The sequence below is a fragment of the Somniosus microcephalus genome, chromosome 24, assembly GCF_052327205.1.
Source record: "Somniosus microcephalus isolate GS21.2 chromosome 24, FLI_Smic_1.0, whole genome shotgun sequence".
Taxonomy (NCBI): Eukaryota; Metazoa; Chordata; class Chondrichthyes; order Squaliformes; family Somniosidae; genus Somniosus; species Somniosus microcephalus.
The window spans coordinates 61,727,821-61,747,510 of record NC_141010.1 but is presented as its reverse complement, the minus strand read 5'-3'; the positions used below and the strand labels follow the sequence as shown (position 1 = coordinate 61,747,510).

The window sequence follows — 19,690 nt, the reverse complement described above, 5'->3', positions numbered from 1 at the left end:
CTCCCCCCGCAAGACAGTTGCAAGCTGAGAGGAATAAGGCACGTTCAGACTTGCCTGGTGCTGATAGAAGGAAAACCAATCAGGTTCCAGCAGGTGACCAATCCGTGAGTCATCACAGGTTCGCGGGCTTCACGAATTCAGTACTGTATTGTGAGAGTTGGAGTAAAGACCTATTTCTTGTAGCTCGCTGTGTTGCCTATTTCTTTACGCGGGAGACCGTAGTCCCCCACACTATATTGAAGTGAAGTGACCCATGGTAATGTTACAGTTTTTACTGTGTTACAGTGATTGGTCCCATTATCATGTCCTATTGGAGTGAAGGGTCCATTGTTGTTACACTGAAATAAGGAGGTCATTTTGACTTTGGGTGACAGTGTAAAACAGGCAATATTTAATCAGCCCATTGTACATCTCTCTCAATTTAAATTTCCATTGACAATAGAATATCATGGGGCAAGGTGCTGCACGCCTGGAATTTCAGTCAGTGCTCCTGTCGGGTGAAGCTCCATGTCAGGAACACGGATTTGGAATATTTCCCGATACTCTCCAAGCCCATGAACAGAATACTGTTAATGTAATTGTTCTCATGATTTCCTGTAATGGACATAGAGATGGTGCAGCAATATTGGACAAGATATTCAGGCCTATTGATATTGAAATTGTCCAAGTGTTCTTTATATATATTTACCATTTTGGTATAAACAATGTGAACAGAAGGTCCTCCAGCTATGTGTATTTTGATTTAATCCAACCCAATTCCAACAATCACTCATCGAGCTAATCCATAAAACTGCTATTTCCCAAATAGAACTCGATAGTAATGAGCTTCATAGTTCCACTCCCAAAAGTACAAAATCCATCATTAGTAAAGAGATTCAAACATAGGAACAGAGGAATTGCTGGATGAAAAAAGACCAAGGTCTATCTAGTTCATCTTTGACCAACTTGGTAGTCGCATGATACAAGGATAATGGAGTTGTTGAATAATCACAGCGATCAATCTCTATCAATCAGTCCACAACAGACCCAGACATGAGGCGAGGGAAACCCCAGTGGTGGAGAGCTTTGGGAACCATAGGTCCAAAGTCACCTCTTCTTCCCAAGCATGCTAAGCTGAACTTATCTGAGTTTGATTTTATCCTGGATTTTCAGTTGCCCCAAACACACACAGCTCTGGGTTTAAGGAAACAAAAACTGAAATAGGTTTACGTCGATGATGAGCTGTATCCTGTCGAGGCCTGCTCCTGGTTTGGCTCTTGCAGGGTCGAACATATTGGACCTGTTCCTCATGAAACTCGGCTTCAGGATGTAGCCAGACCGACCATTCTGTCGAAACTTCCCTTTGTTTAGATCCATCTCCGTTCCGGGCTTCTGGAAATTCAGGGCCACTGGATGAAAATAAAAATTATATCAATTAACAAAAATGGAATTGATCAACAATCAAAGAGAGATGTCATAAACTAGGCTTGCAGTCCTTGGAATAGAGAAGGTTAAGGGGTGATCTGATTGAGGTTTTTAGGATTTTGTAAGGAATTGATAAGGGAGATAGAGAGAAGCTTTTTCCACTGGTGGGAAGTCTAGGGCAAGGGGACATCAGCTTAAAATCAGAGCCAGGCCATTCAGGAGAGAAGTTAGGAAACACTTCTTCACTCAAAGGGTGGTAGAAGTGTGGAACTCTCTCCCACAAGTAGCAGCAGATGCTCACTCCACTAATAATTTTAAATCTGAGATTGATCAATTTTTGCTCACCAAGGGTATTAAGGGATATGGAGCCAAGGCGGATGGATGGAGTTAGGATACAGATCAGCCATGATCTCAGTCAATGGTGAAACAGGCTCGAGGGGCTGAATGGCCTCCTCCTGTGTTCCTAATATTCAATAACCCAACCCCTTAAAACACCTTGAAATCTCATTCATTAATCAAATACTGGGCCAGATTTATGAGTTAATCTAAATTGGGCAAATTCTGGTTTGCCAGTGCAGTCCAGCGTACATTATTATGAGTTCTCATTTAATGCACGTCACTTATTTTCTAATAGTTAGGTTCGTTATCTAACATAGCTAAACCCCCAAAACCTTCATTTTAATCTGAGTAAAGTCTGGATTTAATCCCGCGCGTTATACGTGAAAGACACGAGCAGGTGTGAGCGAGTCTGACCCAGTTGACAGCCGCCGTTCCACATCTCCTGAGGGTTGTAGTTGGAAGAGTCGACTCGGGAGCCTGTGGGATAGATCCTGGACAGCTGCATAGTGTTGTAACAAACAAAGGGGTTCCCTGAAAAAGAAAAGGAAATAATCCTTAGAGGGGAACAAAAAAAATGATGAATCAATTCTCATGGTGAAGCCATATTCTGAGGCATGTGCAGCAATACTCAGTTTATTTACCACCCACGGCTGCCAATCCCCTTCTTTGTTGCAGTGTATTGTGGGTAGGATGATGTCACCTGTTGAGCTCGATTCCTCGACATTCTGCATGGAACGCCATTGTTGTCAGTTTGTGGTCCATAGCCGAGCTGTGATCAGATCCCTGGTTTCTCCAAACTATTTGGAGTGTCGAGCAGCTCACTGGGGAGGGAGGCTGAGCAGAGTGTCAGCAAGGACCGATTAACCATTACATCTGGGAGGAGAGGCTGAACAGCCTATGATGGAGGAGAGTAAAACATGTACCAGGGAGTAAACACTGAGCAATGCATTGGATGGAGAGGCTGACAGCCCATTGGATGGAGAGGCTGACAGTCCATTGGATGGAGAGGCTGACAGCCCATTGGATGGAGAGGCTGACAGCCCATTGGATGGAGAGGCTAACAGCACATTGGATGGAGAGGCTGACAGCCCATTGGATGGAAAGGCTGACAGGCCATTGGATGGAGAGGCTGACAGCCCATTGGATGGAGAGGCTGACAGTCCATTGGATGGAGAGGCTGACAGCCCATTGGATGGAGAGGCTGACAGCCCATTGGATGGAGAGGCTGACAGCCCATTGGATGGAGAGGCTGACAGCCCATTGGATGGAGAGGCTGACAGCCCATTGGATGGAGAGGCTGACAGCCCATTGGATGGAGAGGTTGACAGCCCATTGGATGGAGAGGCTGACAGCCCATTGGATCCAGAGGTTGACAGCCCATTGGATCCAGAGGTTGACAGCCCATTGGATGGAGAGGCTGACAGCCCATTGGATGGAGAGGCTGACAGCCCATTGGATGGAGAGATGAAATGTATTAGGATTAACCATCTAAGAACAATAGGAAGTAGATTATTGGTGTTAAGTTAATTCCTTTTAGACTTGAAATTCAATATTTGGATTGTTGAGTCCAATTATAGTGGGAATGATCAGTAATGGGAGGCAATTGTTTGGACCCCCAGATCTGATTGTATGGAGTAGATTTCACCTTCACAGCTTGGGCTGTATTCTGGCAGGTGCCACAACCCACCCACCACATTATTAAACCAACTTGATCTTTATTTCGTACTAAATGGGATAGATTCAGAACAGTTCTAGCAGCTCAAAACTGGGCATCCATGAGGCACTGTAGGCCATCAGCAGCAGCAGAATTGTATTCCACCACGATCTGTAACCTCATGGCCCGGCATATCCCTCACTCTACCATTACCATCAAGCCAGGGGACCAACCCTGGTTCAATAAGGAGTGCAGAAGAGCATGCCAGGAGCAGCACCAGGCATACCTAAAAATGAGGTGCCAACCTGGGGAAGCTGCAACAGCGGAAGCAGCATGCTACAGACAGGGCTCAGCGATCCCACAACCAACGGGTCAGATCAAAGCTCTGCAGTCCTGCCACATCCAGTCATGAATGGTGGTGGACAATTAAACAATTAACGGGAGGAGGAGGCTCCATGAATATCCCCATCCTCAATGATGGTGGAGCCCAGCACGTGAGTGCAAAAGACAAGACTGAAGCGTTTGCAACCATCTTCAGCCAGAAGTGCCGAGTGGATGATCCATATCGGCCTCCTCCTGAGGTCCCCACCATCACAGAAGCCAGTCTTCAGCCAATTCGATTCACTCCACGTGATATCAAGAAACGGCTGAGCGCACTGGATACAGCAAAGGCTGTGGGCCCCGACAACATCCCGGCTGTCATGCTGAAGACTTGTGCTCCAGAACTAGCCGCGCCTCTAGCCAAGCTGTTCCAGTACAGCTACAACACTGGCATCTATCCGACAATGTGGAAAACTGCCCAGGTATGTCCTGTCCACAAAAAGCAGGACAAACTCAATCCGGCCAATTACCGCCCCATCAGTCTACTCTCAATCATCAGCAAAGTGATGGAAGGTGTCATCAACAGTGCTATCAAGCGCCACTTACCCACCAATAACCTGCTCACTGAGCTCAGTTTAGGTTCCACCAGGACCACTCAGCTCCAGACCCCATTACAGCCTTGGTCCAAACATGGACAAAGGAGATGAATTCCAGAGGTGAGGTGAGAGTGACTGCCCTTGACATCAAGGCAGCATTTGACTGAGTGTGGCATCAAGGAGCCCTAGTAAAACTGAAGTCAATGGGAATCGGGGGAAAACTCTCCACTGGCTGGAGTCATACCTAGCACAAAGGAAGATGGTTGTGGTGGTTTGAGGTCAATCATCACAGCCCCAGTACATCGCTGCAGGAGTTCCTCAGGGCAGTGTCCTAGGCCCAAACATCTTCAGCTGCTTCATCAATGACCTTTCCTCCATCATAAGGTCAGAAGTGGGGATGTTCGCTGATGATTGCACAGTGTTCAGCGCCATTCAAAGCTCCTCAGATAATGAAGCAGTCCATGCCCGCATGTAACAAGACCTGGATGACATTCAGGCTTGGGCTGATAAGTGGCAGGTAACATTCGCATCACACAAGTGTCAGGCAATGACTATCTCCAACAAGAGAGAGTCTAACCACCGCCCCTTGACATTCAATGGCATTACCATCGCTGAATCCCCCACCACCAACATCTTGGGGGTCACCATTGACTAGAAACTTAACTGGACCAGCCACATAAATACTATGGCAACAAGAGCAAGTCAGAGGCTGGGTATTCTGTGGTGAGTGTCTCACCTCCTGACTCCCCAAAGCCTTTCCACCATCTACAAGGCACAAGCCAGGAGTGTGCCTTTGTTACCTCTAGACTTGACTATTCCAACGCACTCCTGGCTGGCCTCCCACATCCTACCCTACGTAAACTTGAGGTCATCCAAAACTCGACTGCCCATGTCCTAACTCGCACCAAGTCCTGTTCTCCCATCACCCTTGTGCTCGCTGACCTACAGTGGCTCCCGGTTAAGCAGTGCCTTGATTTCAAAATTTTCATCCTTGTTTTCAAATCCCACCATGGCCTCGCCCCTTCCTATCTCTGTAATCTCCTTCAGCCCCACAACCCCCAGAGATATCTGCGCTCCTCCAATTCTGCCCTCCTGATCATCCCTGATTTTAATCACTCAACCATTGGTGGCCGTGCCTTCTGTTGCCTGGGCCCTAAGCTCTGGAATTCCCTGCCTAAACCTCCATCTCGCTACCTCTCTTTCCTCCTTTAAGACACTCCTTAAAACCTACCTCATTGACCAAGCTTTTGGTCACCTGCCCTAATTTATCCTTATGTGGCTCCGTGTCAAATTTTTTGTCTTATAACACTCCTGTGCAGCGCCTTGGACATTTTACTAAGTTAAAGGCGTTATATAAATACAAGTTGTTGTTGCCTGGATGAGTGCAGCTCCAACAACACTCAAGAAACTCGACACCATCCAGGGTAAAGCAGCCCCCTTGATTGGCACCCCCATCCACCACCTTAAACATTCACTCCCTCCACCACCAGCGTACCGTGGCTGCAGTGTGTACCATCTACAAGATGCACTGCAGCAACTCACCACGGCATCTTCAGCAGCACCTCTGAAACCCATAACCTCTTCCACCTAGAAGGACAAAGGCAGCAGACGCACGGGAACACCACCACCTCCAAGTTCCCCTCCAAGTCACACACCATCCTGACTTAGAAGTATATCACCGATCCTTCATCGTCGCTGGGTCAAAATCCTGGAACTCCCTCCCTAACAGCACTGTGGGAGCACCTTCACCACACAGACTGCAGCAGTTCAAGAAGGCGGCTCACCACCACCTTCTCAAGGGCAACTAGGGATGGGCAATAAATGCTGGCCTTGCCAGCAACGTCCACATCCCATAAACGAATAAAGAAAAAGTCAGTGGAATGAAAGTCGGTCGATGTGTAAAGGGTGGGCGATCCACTCCGCCAGCTCACAGGCCAGGCGGTGAAGTGACAAACTACCCCTCGATCCCTCCACAGCGCATCCAGGACATGATGGTTTTACAGTGTCAAGCTTCTGTGCTGCAGCAAGTTTAAAAATGATAAGCTTCCGTTAGGGGGCAATGTTCAATGGAATGTTATCCAGGCCTCTGGATTACTCGTTCAGTAACATAACCACCACACTACCGTAGCCTCCAACACACCCAGTGATGCCCCGGCTAAGGTCAGCTAATTTAGCATCGATCGCAGATCGCAGCGTGCTCTGTGTGGCTGAGCACTGGCTCAGGTGCAGCAATTCGACACCCAACCAGTAAGTGCCTGAGGGTGGTTCAAATCTGTCAACGTCGAGTTTAGTGGTTAGCCGAGCTGATTCATTGGGCTGGATTTTCATTGAGGAGGCGAGTAGGAGGCGGGACTACAACTTTCAGGTTGTGGTCCCGCCTCCATCGAGTTCTAGCCAACCCACGCGATTTAGACTTGATTGACCTTGTTGAGCCCACCCAGCGGGCTCAGCAGGCCAATTAAGGGCCACCTGGCAACAGGTGACGTCACAGATTGAAATTTCATCTGTCAAGACCTTTTGACAGATGAAATATCAGCGTTTGAGCTGTTTGAAGCTGTCAAACACTGACAATCTGTAATCCAGGTTAATTCCTTCCTCTCAGGATGATTTAGAGATCTCCCCGGAACAGAAAGCAGAGGCTGCAGATTTTGACAGCTCGCGGCCATTCTGCTTTCTGTGCCGGTGAGATGAGGGACTCCCGAGACCTGAAGGAAGGAAGGCTGTAAAGATAAGTAAAGGTTGGTAGAACTTCTTTAAACACTTTACACACACCAAACACACTTACCTCTGCACTCATGCACCCATCACTCACCTGAACACCGGACATCTCGAACCCTCCAAGCCCTTCATCCCGACGGCCCGCCTCGCTAACTTGCCGTGGTTTGGAGCCGTCGGGAATCCCACATTTCAACAATGGAAATAGGGATTAGGCTAAAAACTGCCTGTTAACTACCTGTTAACAGGCAGTTAATTGACACTAATCCCCTTCCTGCCTCGGGGAGGCGGGTCCCAGTGCGGGGCAGGTACCTGCCTCCTTTGAAATTGGCATGGAGGCGGGTTGGGGGCGAGATGGGGTCGGGACCCCCGATTTCCGGATTTTAAACCCCCACACGCCTCCAATCCTGACTCCACGGCCCAATGAAAAGCCAGCCCATTGTGTCCATGGGTAAATGTGAATATTAATTAACCAGCTGGTGCCAAAACGAATTTCAGTTTTGATCGAAAAACTTCTGTATGCATTTGGCCCATCCCAATTCACCATTACTCTCAGCCCAGAGCTTCTGAAACCGGCTGTTAGGATGTGAATGACATGGTGCAGTTTACAAAGAGTAAAGATATACAACGCTTTGATCTGGGACATACAGCCTCAACAGCCCTCAAAGGGAATACAATACTACATTTTCCTTTATTCCTCAGGCAGGTGCAGTAGGGACCCTACTGCTAGCCCAGTTCCAATGTGGGTAGGGGCAGGGCATTTTTAGAGAATGTACGTCTGCTCAAAAGCAAGACACACACAGGATATAAATACACCAGTCACTGACTGGAGATTTACAGTCAGTGTTTCATTACTGAGAATTACTGGTTGACCAGCCCTGAACCTGGTTGTGAACTGGTTAACTTACAACAGTGTTAGCTGTGGGACAGTGGGTAGCACCCTCGCCTAGTTGCAGGTTCAAGTCCCACTGCAGAGGTAAGATGTTAAACCGAGGCCCCGTCTGCCGCCTCAGATGGAAGTAAAAGATCCCATGGCATTATTTTGAAGACGAGCAGGGAAGTTCTGCCTGGTGTTCTGGCCAATATTTATCCCTTAACCAACATCACCAAAACAGATTACCTGCTCATTATCATGTTGCAGCTTGCTGTGCACAAATTGGCTGCCGTGTTTCCTACATTTTTTCTTTCTTTTGGATGAGTGCCTCGCACTGTGGTGCAATTTCTGACAATGATCCCTGTGGTGTATGTACCTTTAAGAGCCCCTGTGTACTGTAATACCGGTAGTGACCACTCGGGTATATAAGCCTGTATGGCGTCTTGTATCTTTTAGTTCACCTCCAGACTTTGTTCAGTAAACACCTGTTAAACCAACTCCTGCATTCCGTGTCTCCATTAACACACGGATACAACAGTGGCGACGAATTGGAAACGGACTTACCTGCAATTCGGCAGCACCTCAAGGAGATCAATTCCTCAGACGAAGGTTGAAGGAAAAAAAACAAAAAAAAAACTGTGGTTTCACCAGCTAGCCGGCCTGGTGGCAGGTACTGCATTAATCCTTCCTGGGCGGCGGGCTGGGGCTCGATCGGGTGGCTCTGCAGCGGGGCCGAGCACTGAGTCGGAAGGCGGAGGCAAACAGAGACGGAGGGTGGAGCACTCGGGAGACGGTCGGCGCTGCAAAGCAGGTCGGCGTTCGGACCAAGCAGAGGGAGGGAAAAGTCCCAGAGAGTCCGGCGGGAACGAGTCTCCAACTATTAAAAATATCTGTGTAAATAAAAACCGCGGAGAACAGCGTTGTCAGCAGCGGCAGCGGCGGGAAAGCGCGGGAGGCGCCATTTTTGATTTTCAGGATGCCTAAGACTGGCAATATTACTGCTTTCGATAGTGATATAGAGGATTGGACCACATATGTGGAAAGAGTGGCGGTATATTGCACAGCGAATGAAGTAGAGAGGATGATAAAAAGGCATCGGTACTTCTAAATCTGATGGGCGCAAGGACATACGGGCTGTTACGAAACTTAATCACTCCAGCCAAACCGATGGACAAGAATTTTAAGGAGATTGTTGATACCCTACAGGAGCACTTAAACCCAACACTGCTGCTGATAGCGGAACGATTCAAATTCTTCAGGAGGAATCAGCACAAGAATGAAAGTAACGCTGATTACCTCACCGAATTAAGAAAGCTGTCAAAGCACTGCCAATTCGGGGCAGGACTGGCAGATTGTCTACGAGACAAATTCGTCTGCGGTCTCCTAAGCGAAGGAACACAGAAAAGGCTACTTTCTGAGAAAGATTTGACACTGGACAAGGCTTTCAGTGTGGCTGTATCATACGAAGCAGCAGCAAGAGGAGCTGCAGAGATACAACAAAAGCCACAGGACTTCGGCATCCATGATATGACACGGGGTTTCGAGAGATGTTATTGCTGCGGCAGATCCACCCATGACCAGAGGGACTGCTGGTTCAAGGACAAAGCATGCAGGCAATGCGGAAAGATGGGACACATTGCACGTGTATGCCGATCTGGAAACAAAAAATCCACAGACAGAAAAAAAATCAATAAGGAAAAGTACAGAAAGGTACAAATGATGACGGACAGTAGCTCCGAAGACCAGAAGAGCGATAGCGACTCCGGAAACAAGAGACTAAGCTGTCTCAAATTACATAATGTAATTGCCAAAGAAGATTACCAGACCATTTGGGTTACCCTCACGATAGCGTGGTCCCCGGTTAAAATGGAGCTAGATACAGGATCAGCTCTGACCGTCATAAGTCGACGGGATTACGAGCGGCTATTTCCGCATATACCTTTGAAAGACACATCCATTATCTTGAAGACATATACGGGGCAGAAAGTATACCCCAGAGGGAAAATAAGGGTGCCTGTTGTATACAACAGCAAGGAAATACAGAAGTTGTATTTATACATTCTGCAAGATGGTGGTCCACCGTTGTTGGGACGTGAATGGATCAGGAAGATACGTTTAGACTGGCACTCCATTCAGGCACTGACGGTGACCAGTAAGAAAAAAAATGATGATGACGTCATACCTGAACAATTAAAAGACATCTTGGCTAACGCCAAAGAAGTGTTTCAACAGGAACTAGGAACCTTGAAAGGCGTCACCGCCTCAATAAAAGTGGAAGATGCGGCAATTCCCAAGTTTTTTAAGGCAAGGCCGGTGCCATACGCAATTCGTCTAGCAGTCGAGGCAGAGCTGGAGAATTTGGAAAAAGCAGGCGTGTTATCCAAGGTAGATTGCAGCGAGTGGGCAACACCCATCGTCTGATCCACCCATGACCAGAGGGACTGCTGGTTCAAGGACAAAGCATGCAGGCAATGCGGAAAGATGGGACACATTGCACGTGTATGCCGATCTGAAGAACAGAGAAAAATTCGCATCTGTGGGGACTTCAAGGTGACTGTAAACCCGGTCCTTCACATGGTACAGTATCCTCTTCTGAGGATAGAAGATATTTTCGCCTCACTATCCGGAGGGAAACGTTTCACCAAAATTGACTTGGCACAGGCATATCTACAGATGGAGGTTGAGGAGGCCTCTAAAAGGTATCTCACGATAAACACACACAAAGGCCTGTACCAGTACAATCGACTGGTTTTCGGAGTAGCATCAGCTCCAGCTATCTGGCAAAGAGCTATGGAGCAAGTCCTGCAAGGGATTCCGGGGACTCAATGCTACCTAGACGACATCCTTGTAACAGGAGAAAACAACAACGAGAACCTTGCCAATTTGGAGCAGGTGCTCACTAGGCTGAGAGAACGGGGCCTACGAGCAAATCGCCCCAAGTGCGAATTTTTCCAGAAACAAATATCATATTGTGGCCATATAATTAATGAAGAAGGGTTGCATAAGTCACCTGAAGAAATTGAAGCGGTCATAAAAGCCCCAGCACCTGAAAATGTCTCACAATTAAGGTCGTTCCTGGGATTGATAAATTACTATCATAAATTTTTACCGAACTTGTCAACTGTTCTGCACCCTCTTAACGCACTGCTACAAACGGGAGTAATTTGGAAATGGAGCGAAGACTGTAAACGTGCCTTCCATAAATGCAAAGGCTTGATTAGGTCCAAGGAAGTGTTAGCTCATTACAACCCATCATTGCCAATCAGACTGGCGTGCGATGCATCCCCTTACGGCGTAGGAGCGGTATTATCACATAGATTCCCTGATGGCTCGGAGCGGCCGATAGCTTTTGCGTCACGCTCATTGAACTCAGCTGAGCGTAACTATGCCCAGATCGACAGGGAAGCACTTAGCCTGGTGTGGGGAGTGAAGAAATTCAACCATTACCTACATGGACAAAAATTTACCTTGTTGACTGACCATCAACCCCTCGTCTCCATATTCAACCCTAAAAAGGGCGTTCCCATTATGACAGCGCAAAGGCTACAGAGGTGGTCCCTTTTCCTAGGGGCACACCAATATGACATAGAATACAAAGGATCAAAACAGCATGGGAATGCTGACGGTTTATCGCGCCTACCGTTGCCAATGGTAGAAGAGGCACCTACAGTGGACCCAGTGGAGATGTTCCACTCAACCATAGTGGAATGTCTACCAGTAACAAATTCTACCATTGAAAAGGAAACGAGAAATGACCCGACTCTCTCACGAGTCTACGATTTGACGGTGAAGGGATGGCCAGCACATGGCGAACCACTGTTGCCAGCATTCTCGCAAAGAAGAGAACAGCTGTCAGTGTGCCGAGGAACCTTGATGTGTGGATCCAGAGTGGTGATTCCACCCAAACTCCAGGATAAAGTGCTAAAGGAGCTTCACGAGGGGCATCTGGGTGGAGTGAAAAGGAAGAACCTAGCCAGAGCGTTTGTGTGGTGGCCAGGTATCGATGGAGACATCGAAAAAATGACCAAGAGCTGTCTAGGATGCCAGAAGATCCAAAACGCCCCACCACAAGCCCCTCTACATCCATGGGAGTGGCCCTCATCTCCATGGCAAAGGGTACATATCGACTTTGCTGGTCCATTTATGGACTCAATGTTCTTAATCGCGGTTGATGCACACTCCAAGTGGCCGGAGGTAATAAAGATGTCCTCCACCACCACGGAAAAAACCATCACAGTATTAAGGACCATATTTGCCAGGAATGGGCTGCCTGAACAGATCTGTTCTGATAATGGACCGCAATTTGTGTCTGAAGAATTCAGGAAGTTCTTAAAAAACAATGGGGTTAAGCACTACACGTCCGCCCCATACCATCCCGCCACCAATGGATTAGCTGAAAGGTTTGTCCAGACCTTCAAGAAGGCCATAAAGGCCATGGGTAATGAAGACATAAATCTACAACATAAGGTAGATAACTTCTTGTTTGCGTACAGGAATGCAACACATGTGGTTACAAACCAAACTCCCGCCATGATGTTTTTCAATAGAAGACTAAGATGCCGGCTAGATTTGATCAAGCCAAACATCAGAAGGGACGTAGAGAACCGGCAATTTCAAGGCATGAATGAAAGGCCAACTAGAACCTTCCAGATAGGTCAACAAGTTTTGGCCCGGGACTACCGTACCGAGAAATGGCAGCCTGGAACTATTTGCACACGACTAGGACCGCTGATGTATACCATGGACATTGGAGAAAGCATAATAAGGCGCCATGCTGACCAGATCATAGAGTCATCCGAAAAAGGAGAACCTACACCACCACTCTATACGCCTAATGATGAAGCAGAGATACCCATAGTATCTACCTCCGATCCGGTGATACTGGAACCAGATGAACCCGACACTCGCATTCAAGCCGAATCGACCTTGCCAAAAGAACCTACTACACCACCGAAAACTACTACACCACCGAGGCGTTATCCGGACCGAATCAGGAAGCCTCCAGAGAGACTGACTTATAATTGATTAACTGCAGCAAATGTGTAGATTATTGTTCTTGTAAACATGTTAATTAATGATTACTTAAAATGTTATGTACTAATTATCTAAAAGGGGAGGAATTGTAGTGTATGTACCTTTAAGAGCCCCTGTGTACTGTAATACCGGTAGTGACCACTCGGGTATATAAGCCTGTATAGCGTCTTGTATCTTTTAGTTCACCTCCAGACTTTGTTCAGTAAACACCTGTTAAACCAACTCCTACATTCCGTGTCTCCATTAACACACGGATACAACAGTCCCTGGGTCACAGGCTGTCAAGAACATTGACCAGGGAAGACTCAGGCACTTAAAACTCCCAGGACATGGGAGTTAATGGAGATTCCGGCGGTGGTTTTGCCTCACCTGACTCACTGATGAGTTTCTTTGCTTTGTTCTCAGAGAAGGACGAGAGCTCACAGACACACCCCTTGGTCCAGGCGTACTGGAAGTTGCGGAAATGGACGGCCTTGCAGTAAACCACGAGCTCGGACAGTTCCTTCGAGAGCTCCTTCACCGCCTCCTGCAAAATCATGGCATGGCTAGTTAGATCAAGCAGATCCCTGACACCCAGCAGATCCTGACACCCAGCCGATCCTGACTTCCAGCAGTTTCTGACTCCCAGCAGATCCTGACACCCAGCAGATCCCTGACTCCCAGCAGATCCTGACATCCAGCAGATCCCTGACACCCAGCAGATCCCTGACTCCCAGCAGATCCTGACACCCAGCAGATCCTGACACCCAGCAGATCCCAGACTCCCAGCAGATCCCTGACTCCCAGCAGATCCCTGACACCCAGCAGATCCTGACACCCAGCAGATCCCAGACTCCCAGCAGATCCCTGACACCCAGCAGATCCCTGACACCCAGCAGATCCCTGATACCCACCAGATCCCTGACGCCCAGCAGATCCCTGACACCCAACAGATCCTGACACCCACCAGATCGCTGATGCCCAGCAGATCCTGACATCCAGCAAATCCCTGATGCCCAGCGCTGCCCAGTCCCAGAGCCAGCAAGCATGGCAAGCTGGTAAATAAAGTCAGACCGAGGCTGAGCCAATGGATTTGATTGAACGGTTTGCAGTTGAAGTCCCTTCTGATTGGAGGTGTGGTGTGACGGTGTGAGTGTCCATCAGCTCTGACATGTGATTGAATATTTTGCTAAAGTGACTGAAGTATACAATAATAGAATCATACAGCACGGAAGCAGGCCTTTCAGCCCATTGTGCCCAGGCTGCCTCTTTGGTAGAGCTACCCAGTTAGTCCCACTCTCCTGCTCTTTCCCCAGAGCCCTGTAAATGTTTTCTTTTCAAGTATTTCTCCGATTCCCTTTTGAAAGTTACTATTGATCTGCTTCCTCTGCCCTTTCAGGCAGCGCGTTCCAGATCACAACAATACTCCTCCTCTCACCTCGGGTTCTTTTGACAATTCCCTTCACTCTGTGTCCTCTGGTTACTGGCCCTCCTGCCACTGGAAACAGTTTCTCCTTATCTGCTCTATCAAAACCATTCATCATTTTGAACACCTCTGTTAAACCTCCCCCTTTCAGTCTCTGCCGGTTTAATTTACTCCTCAGTTTTGCTCTTCTTGTCTCCTGTACACTTGAGAGTCCTCCGAAGCCTTGCTCAAATGGCCATTCTTCACCAGACAGCCTGGATAGTCAGTGTCTGCTGGTTATTCAACTACGGGCTGCATAGCAGTGAGTCAGATTCCGTCCCATTCACACTCACTCGTGAACATTGTCCAGCAGGTCAATGGCTAGTGATCAGGTCAGGCGACCTGGCTGATTGTCCCCTCCTCAGCACAGGGACACTGAGGCCAACTGTACTGTCTCTCTGAGATCAGCTAACTTAGCACAGAGGAGGGAGCAAAGCTCGGCCCTCCTGGTCCACTGTTAGCACCTCTCCTTGTGACTACACGCTGCCCAAATTCCAGGAATATTTAGGCTTTAAAAATTACAGCTTATGAACGTGTCATAAGAACAGAAGAACAGAAGAATTAGGAGCAAGAATAGGCCATTCGGCCCCTCGAACCTGCTCCGTCATACTGCCCCTCGAGCCTGCTCCGCCACACAGCCCCTCGAGCCGGCTCCGCCATACGGCCCCTCGAGCCTGCCCCGCCATTCAATAAGACCATGGCTGAACTTTTACATCAACTCCACTTTCCTGCCCGATCCCTAACTATCCCTTGTTTCCCTAGAGTCCAAAAATCTATCGATCTCTGTCTTGAATATACTCAAAGACTCAGCATCCACAGCCCTCTGGGGCAGAGAATTCCAAAGATTCACAACCCTCTGAGTGAAGAAATTCCTCCTCATCTCAGTCTAAAATGGCCGACCCCTTATCCTGAGACTATGCCCCCTAGTTCTAGACTCTCCAGCCAGGGGAAACAACCTCTCAGCATCTACCCTGTCAACACCCCTCAGAATCTTGTATGTTTCAATGAGATCACCTCTCATTCTTCTAAACTGTAGAGAATATTGGCTTAATCTACTTGGGATGAAACTTCTTTCTCTGCTATTTTTACAGAGACATTAAGCATTCCTTTACGACTATCTCACAGTGTCACTACAAGATCTTATTGTTATAGCACTGACTTCCTTTTCAGGTCCCAATTAATTCAGTGGCTGTGCTTCAGAGTAACTCAATGTCGGTGAAACACTCTGGGAAATCCCGGGAGATTCAATAAAGCACGCTATAAATGCAAGTTCTTTCTCAATCCACTTTGTTTCAGTCGCAGGGTAAGGAGCTAACTGTCTCTGGCCAAGCAGTGATTGATTTTGAATTGTGATGATTGCCCAGTGGGTCAGGGCTCCAATGTCACGCAGCACAGACTGGACGAGGCCCAGGATTCACCACAAGCCACGTCCTTCATTTCACCGCACCATTTTGAAGGTGAAGACAAAATCAAATATCGAACATGCAGCAGATGTGCTGGGGATTCAGGGGCTGGTTCAGAACCTGCCCCACCCCACCTGAAATGTTAACTCTCTTTCTCTCTCCACAGACACTGTCTGACCTGCTGAGTGTTTCCAGCATTTTCTGTTTTGAATCCTTTATTTTTGCTGTTTGATACAAAGTATGTCAACAGTCAAAGCATCAAATCAGTGTTTGAACTTTGCAAATGGGTAAGCGTTCAAGAGAGAGGGTGAACTGGAAGATATGGGTCGTATACGGTAGCTGGATTGGCAAAAGCTGGGCAGCCTCGTTGTTCCGGGCTGGGGTTAGTGCAGTAGCGACGTTATCTACCGGGTGGCGGTAGGTTTACAGCAATGCTGTATGCTGTGGGTTAGGGTACAGAGACAGCCATGGTTCGCAGACTGACAGTGATTGTTTGCCCCCAGTGTGGTGGACACGCGGGACTAGGTCCTTGCGGGAATGCAGGAAAAGACAAACCTGTTTGTTGTCCGCTGGTCCCGGGGAAGCCGGACTCTGCGAAGGGGAATCAAAGCAGGAAAACAGTAAATGGTGTTGGAACAGCAAACACGAGAGAACAGCCTGCTAAAGACCAACACCCCACTTAATATCGATGTTTCCACAGGCAACACCATTCCAGTCACTGACGGAGCCAATCATTTATAGCGCTGTCTCAGATCCAGGAACAGTGCAGACTGAGGCAGGCAGGGGGAGGGGCTCGGGCTGGGTCACTTACCCATAGGCAGAAAGATCTAAAAAGATGTAGGAATTGAACACAAGCACCAACAATCCATTACTCGATTGTTTTTCCCACCACCCGCCCTTACAGAGTCGGCCGTGCCTCAGTGGGTGGCACCCTTGCCTCTGAGTCAGAAGGTTGTGGGTTCAAGTCCCACTCCAGCGAAATGAGCACAAAATCTAGGCTGACATTGCAGTGCAGTGCTGAGGGAGTGCTGCACTGTCGCAGGTGCCGTATTTCAGGTGAGATGTTAAACCAAGGCCCCGTCTGCTCTCTCAGGTGGATGTAAAAAATCCCACAGCCACTATTTTGTAGAAGAGCAGGGGGAGTTCTCCCCAGTGTCCTGAGGCCAATATTTGTCCCTCAATCAACATCACTAAAACAGATTATCTGGTCATTTATTTTATTGCTGTTTGTGGGAGCTTGCTGTGTGCAAATTGGCTGCCGCATTTCCCACATTACAACAGCGGCTCCACTCTAAAAATAATTTAATTGGCTGCAACGTGCATTGGTCCTTCCTGAGATTGTGACAGGCGCTATATAAATGCAGGTTCTTTCGACCTTACTTTTGTATGTGCCTGCACACATACATGCACATGTGCACACATACAACACACACAACACGCATGAACTCCTATTCACATGCACATTCACAGAAACACTCACGTGCTGTGAATATGATTATCAATTGATCAGTGATGGGAGGACAGTCCCAGACTGGTAAGTGCCTGTAGGCTTATGACATACACCCCTCCCTGCTTCTCTCAGTTATTTTCTCGATCGCATTCCCCCCCAGCCAGCAGTTATATACGGAGTGAGTAAGGACACACTGCATATGGCAATCTGTCCAACCCAAGGTCATGGTTTGCTTGGGAGAATAATGGGCTTTTCGTAACCTGGGGCGTGCCTCATTAGGATCTCGTGTTACGATACGGCTGCACCCAACACAGTACTGGGATGTCCATCAGAATTAACCAATACTGCAGAAACTTCAGAGAGAAAGTGACAAGACAGTGAGTGGGGATGAGCTTCACCTCCTGCAATACGAACAATAGCGAATCGGCCGCGCGCTTTCCATCCCGCTGGATTACCTTTCTGTTCTTCTCTCCATTTTGCACATTCTCGTCTTCATAGTCCTCTGCCGCTTCCTCCGGCTCTGTCGGGGGCCCGGAGCCATCGAACTTCTTCCCTTTTATCAGAATCTTAGCCTTGAGTTCCTGCAAAAAAAAATGGTCAGAGGATTGCATCGGCCCTTGGGACGGACGTCTCACAACGCTCTAGTGAGCTAGCTGGGAACGTTATCCTGGCTTGGCCCCTATTCCCTTTGGATATTAAGGGAACCAAGGGATATGGGGATAGTGCAGGAAAGTGGCGATGAGGAAGAAGATCAGCCATGATCTCACTGAATGGCGGAGCAGGCTCGAGGGGCCGAATGGCCGACTCCTGCTCCTATTTCTTATGTTCGTATTCCTAAATAGCTAGGCTCCCAGAATTAAATAGTTTGGCTGAATTGATTAAATAATGAAAAAGGACTTGCATTTCTATAGCGCCTTTCATAACCTCAGGAAGTCTCAAAGCGCTTTACAGCCAATCAAGTACTTTTTGAAGTGCAGTCACTGTTGTAATGTGGGAGACGTGGCAGCCAATGTGCGCACAGCAAGCTCCCACAAACAGCAATGAGATAATGAACAGAGAATCAGTTTCAGTGATGTTGGCTGAGGAATGACAATCGGCCCCGGGACACCGGGGAGAACTCCCCACTCTACTTCAAAACAGTGCCACGGATCTTTTACATTTGCCTCAGAGTTAGCCCCCCTCCCCCCCTCCGCCCCCACCCGCACCAGATTAAATAACTTGATCCCCATTGTGTAGCTGGCCCTCATGGTTGAATAGCTTGGGTGCCATCATTACATGGTTTGGCTCCTATAATTAAATAGCTTGGTGCTCTTTCCAGAGCTTGGCTCCCCATGATTACACAGCTGGAAGACACTTGGGCTAGATTCTCCTCTGCAATCCTGCCCCACATGGGATGGGCTAATGGCAGGAATGGGAGGAAGTTGTGGTAGTGAAGCCTCCATCCTCAATGTGGATTGTCCTTCCCCAGCCCCTGGGAGGACCGCTGCTAACCACAGGGGTGGCGCCGGGTTCCTGGGGGAGGTTCCTGATATCTCCCCCCACCCCGTTCCAACGCTGTTCCCAAGTACGGCCTGGTGAAAGGTAGAGCTAGGCCTCACCTAGTGGAGGTAATGTCCTCCAGGCTCTCTGCCTCTTTCGATGATGCAGCAGGGTCTTGTGGCGCGGCAGTATTCTCATTGAAATACTTGGGGTTGGTGCCTTGTGCCTGCGGATGTACAGCAGAGGCACCAGCCCCTGGGAGCCGGCACCGTGCCACCCTGCCAGTCTCACACTCTGCCAAGGCCAAAGGAAAACAGCCATAGAAACATAGAAGATAGGAGCAGGAGTCGGCCATTCGGCCCCTCGAGCCTGCTCCGCCATTCAATGAGATCATGGCTGATCATCCAAATTCATTACCCTGTCCCTGCCTTCTCCCCATATCCCTTGATCCCTTTAGCCTTAAGAAATATATCTAACTCCTTCTTGAATACATTTAATGAATTGGCCTCAACTGCCTTCTGTGGTAGAGAATTCCACAGGTTCACCACTCTCTGGGTGAAGAAATTCCTCCTCATCTCTGTCCTAAATGGCTTACCCCTTATCCTTAGACTGTGACCCCTGGTTCTGGACTCCCCCGCCATCGGGAACAGCCTTCCTGCATCTAGTCTGTCTAGTCCTGTTAGAATTTTATAAGTTTCAATGAGATCCCCTCTCATTCTTCTGAACTCCAGCGAATATAAGCCCAATCGACCCAATCTCTCCTCATACTTCATTCCTTCCATCCCAGGTATCAGTCTGGTGAATCTTCGCTGCACTCCCTCCATGGCAAGAATATCCTTCCTCAGATAAGGCGACCAATACTGCACACAATACTCAAGGTGTGGTCTCACCAAGGCCCTGTACAACTGCAGCAAGACATCCTTGCTCCTGTACGCGAATTCTCTCGTTATGAAGGCCAACATACAATTTGCCTTCTT

The 19,690-nt window shown here is 48.3% G+C and overlaps 1 protein-coding gene across 3 annotated transcripts in view; it reads right to left on the bottom strand.

Moving 5' to 3' along the window:
• The window catches only part of LOC147101507 (1-phosphatidylinositol 4,5-bisphosphate phosphodiesterase delta-3-like), a 275,280-nt gene that overhangs the window by 41,626 nt on the left and 213,964 nt on the right, over nucleotides 1-19,690 (bottom strand). The window contains exons 9-13 of one of the 3 annotated variants that reach the window (XM_085966655.1): nucleotides 17,690-17,815; nucleotides 16,340-16,375; nucleotides 13,307-13,463; nucleotides 2,158-2,274; nucleotides 1,210-1,388 (exon numbers count right to left, since the gene is read on the bottom strand). In XM_085966655.1, coding sequence (XP_085822781.1) covers nucleotides 1,210-1,388; nucleotides 2,158-2,274; nucleotides 13,307-13,463; nucleotides 16,340-16,375; nucleotides 17,690-17,815 — 615 coding nt within the window. The remainder of the gene's footprint in view (nucleotides 1-1,209; nucleotides 1,389-2,157; nucleotides 2,275-13,306; nucleotides 13,464-16,339; nucleotides 16,376-17,689; nucleotides 17,816-19,690) is intronic. The other 2 variants (XM_085966656.1, XM_085966657.1) reach the window with 2 other exon arrangements.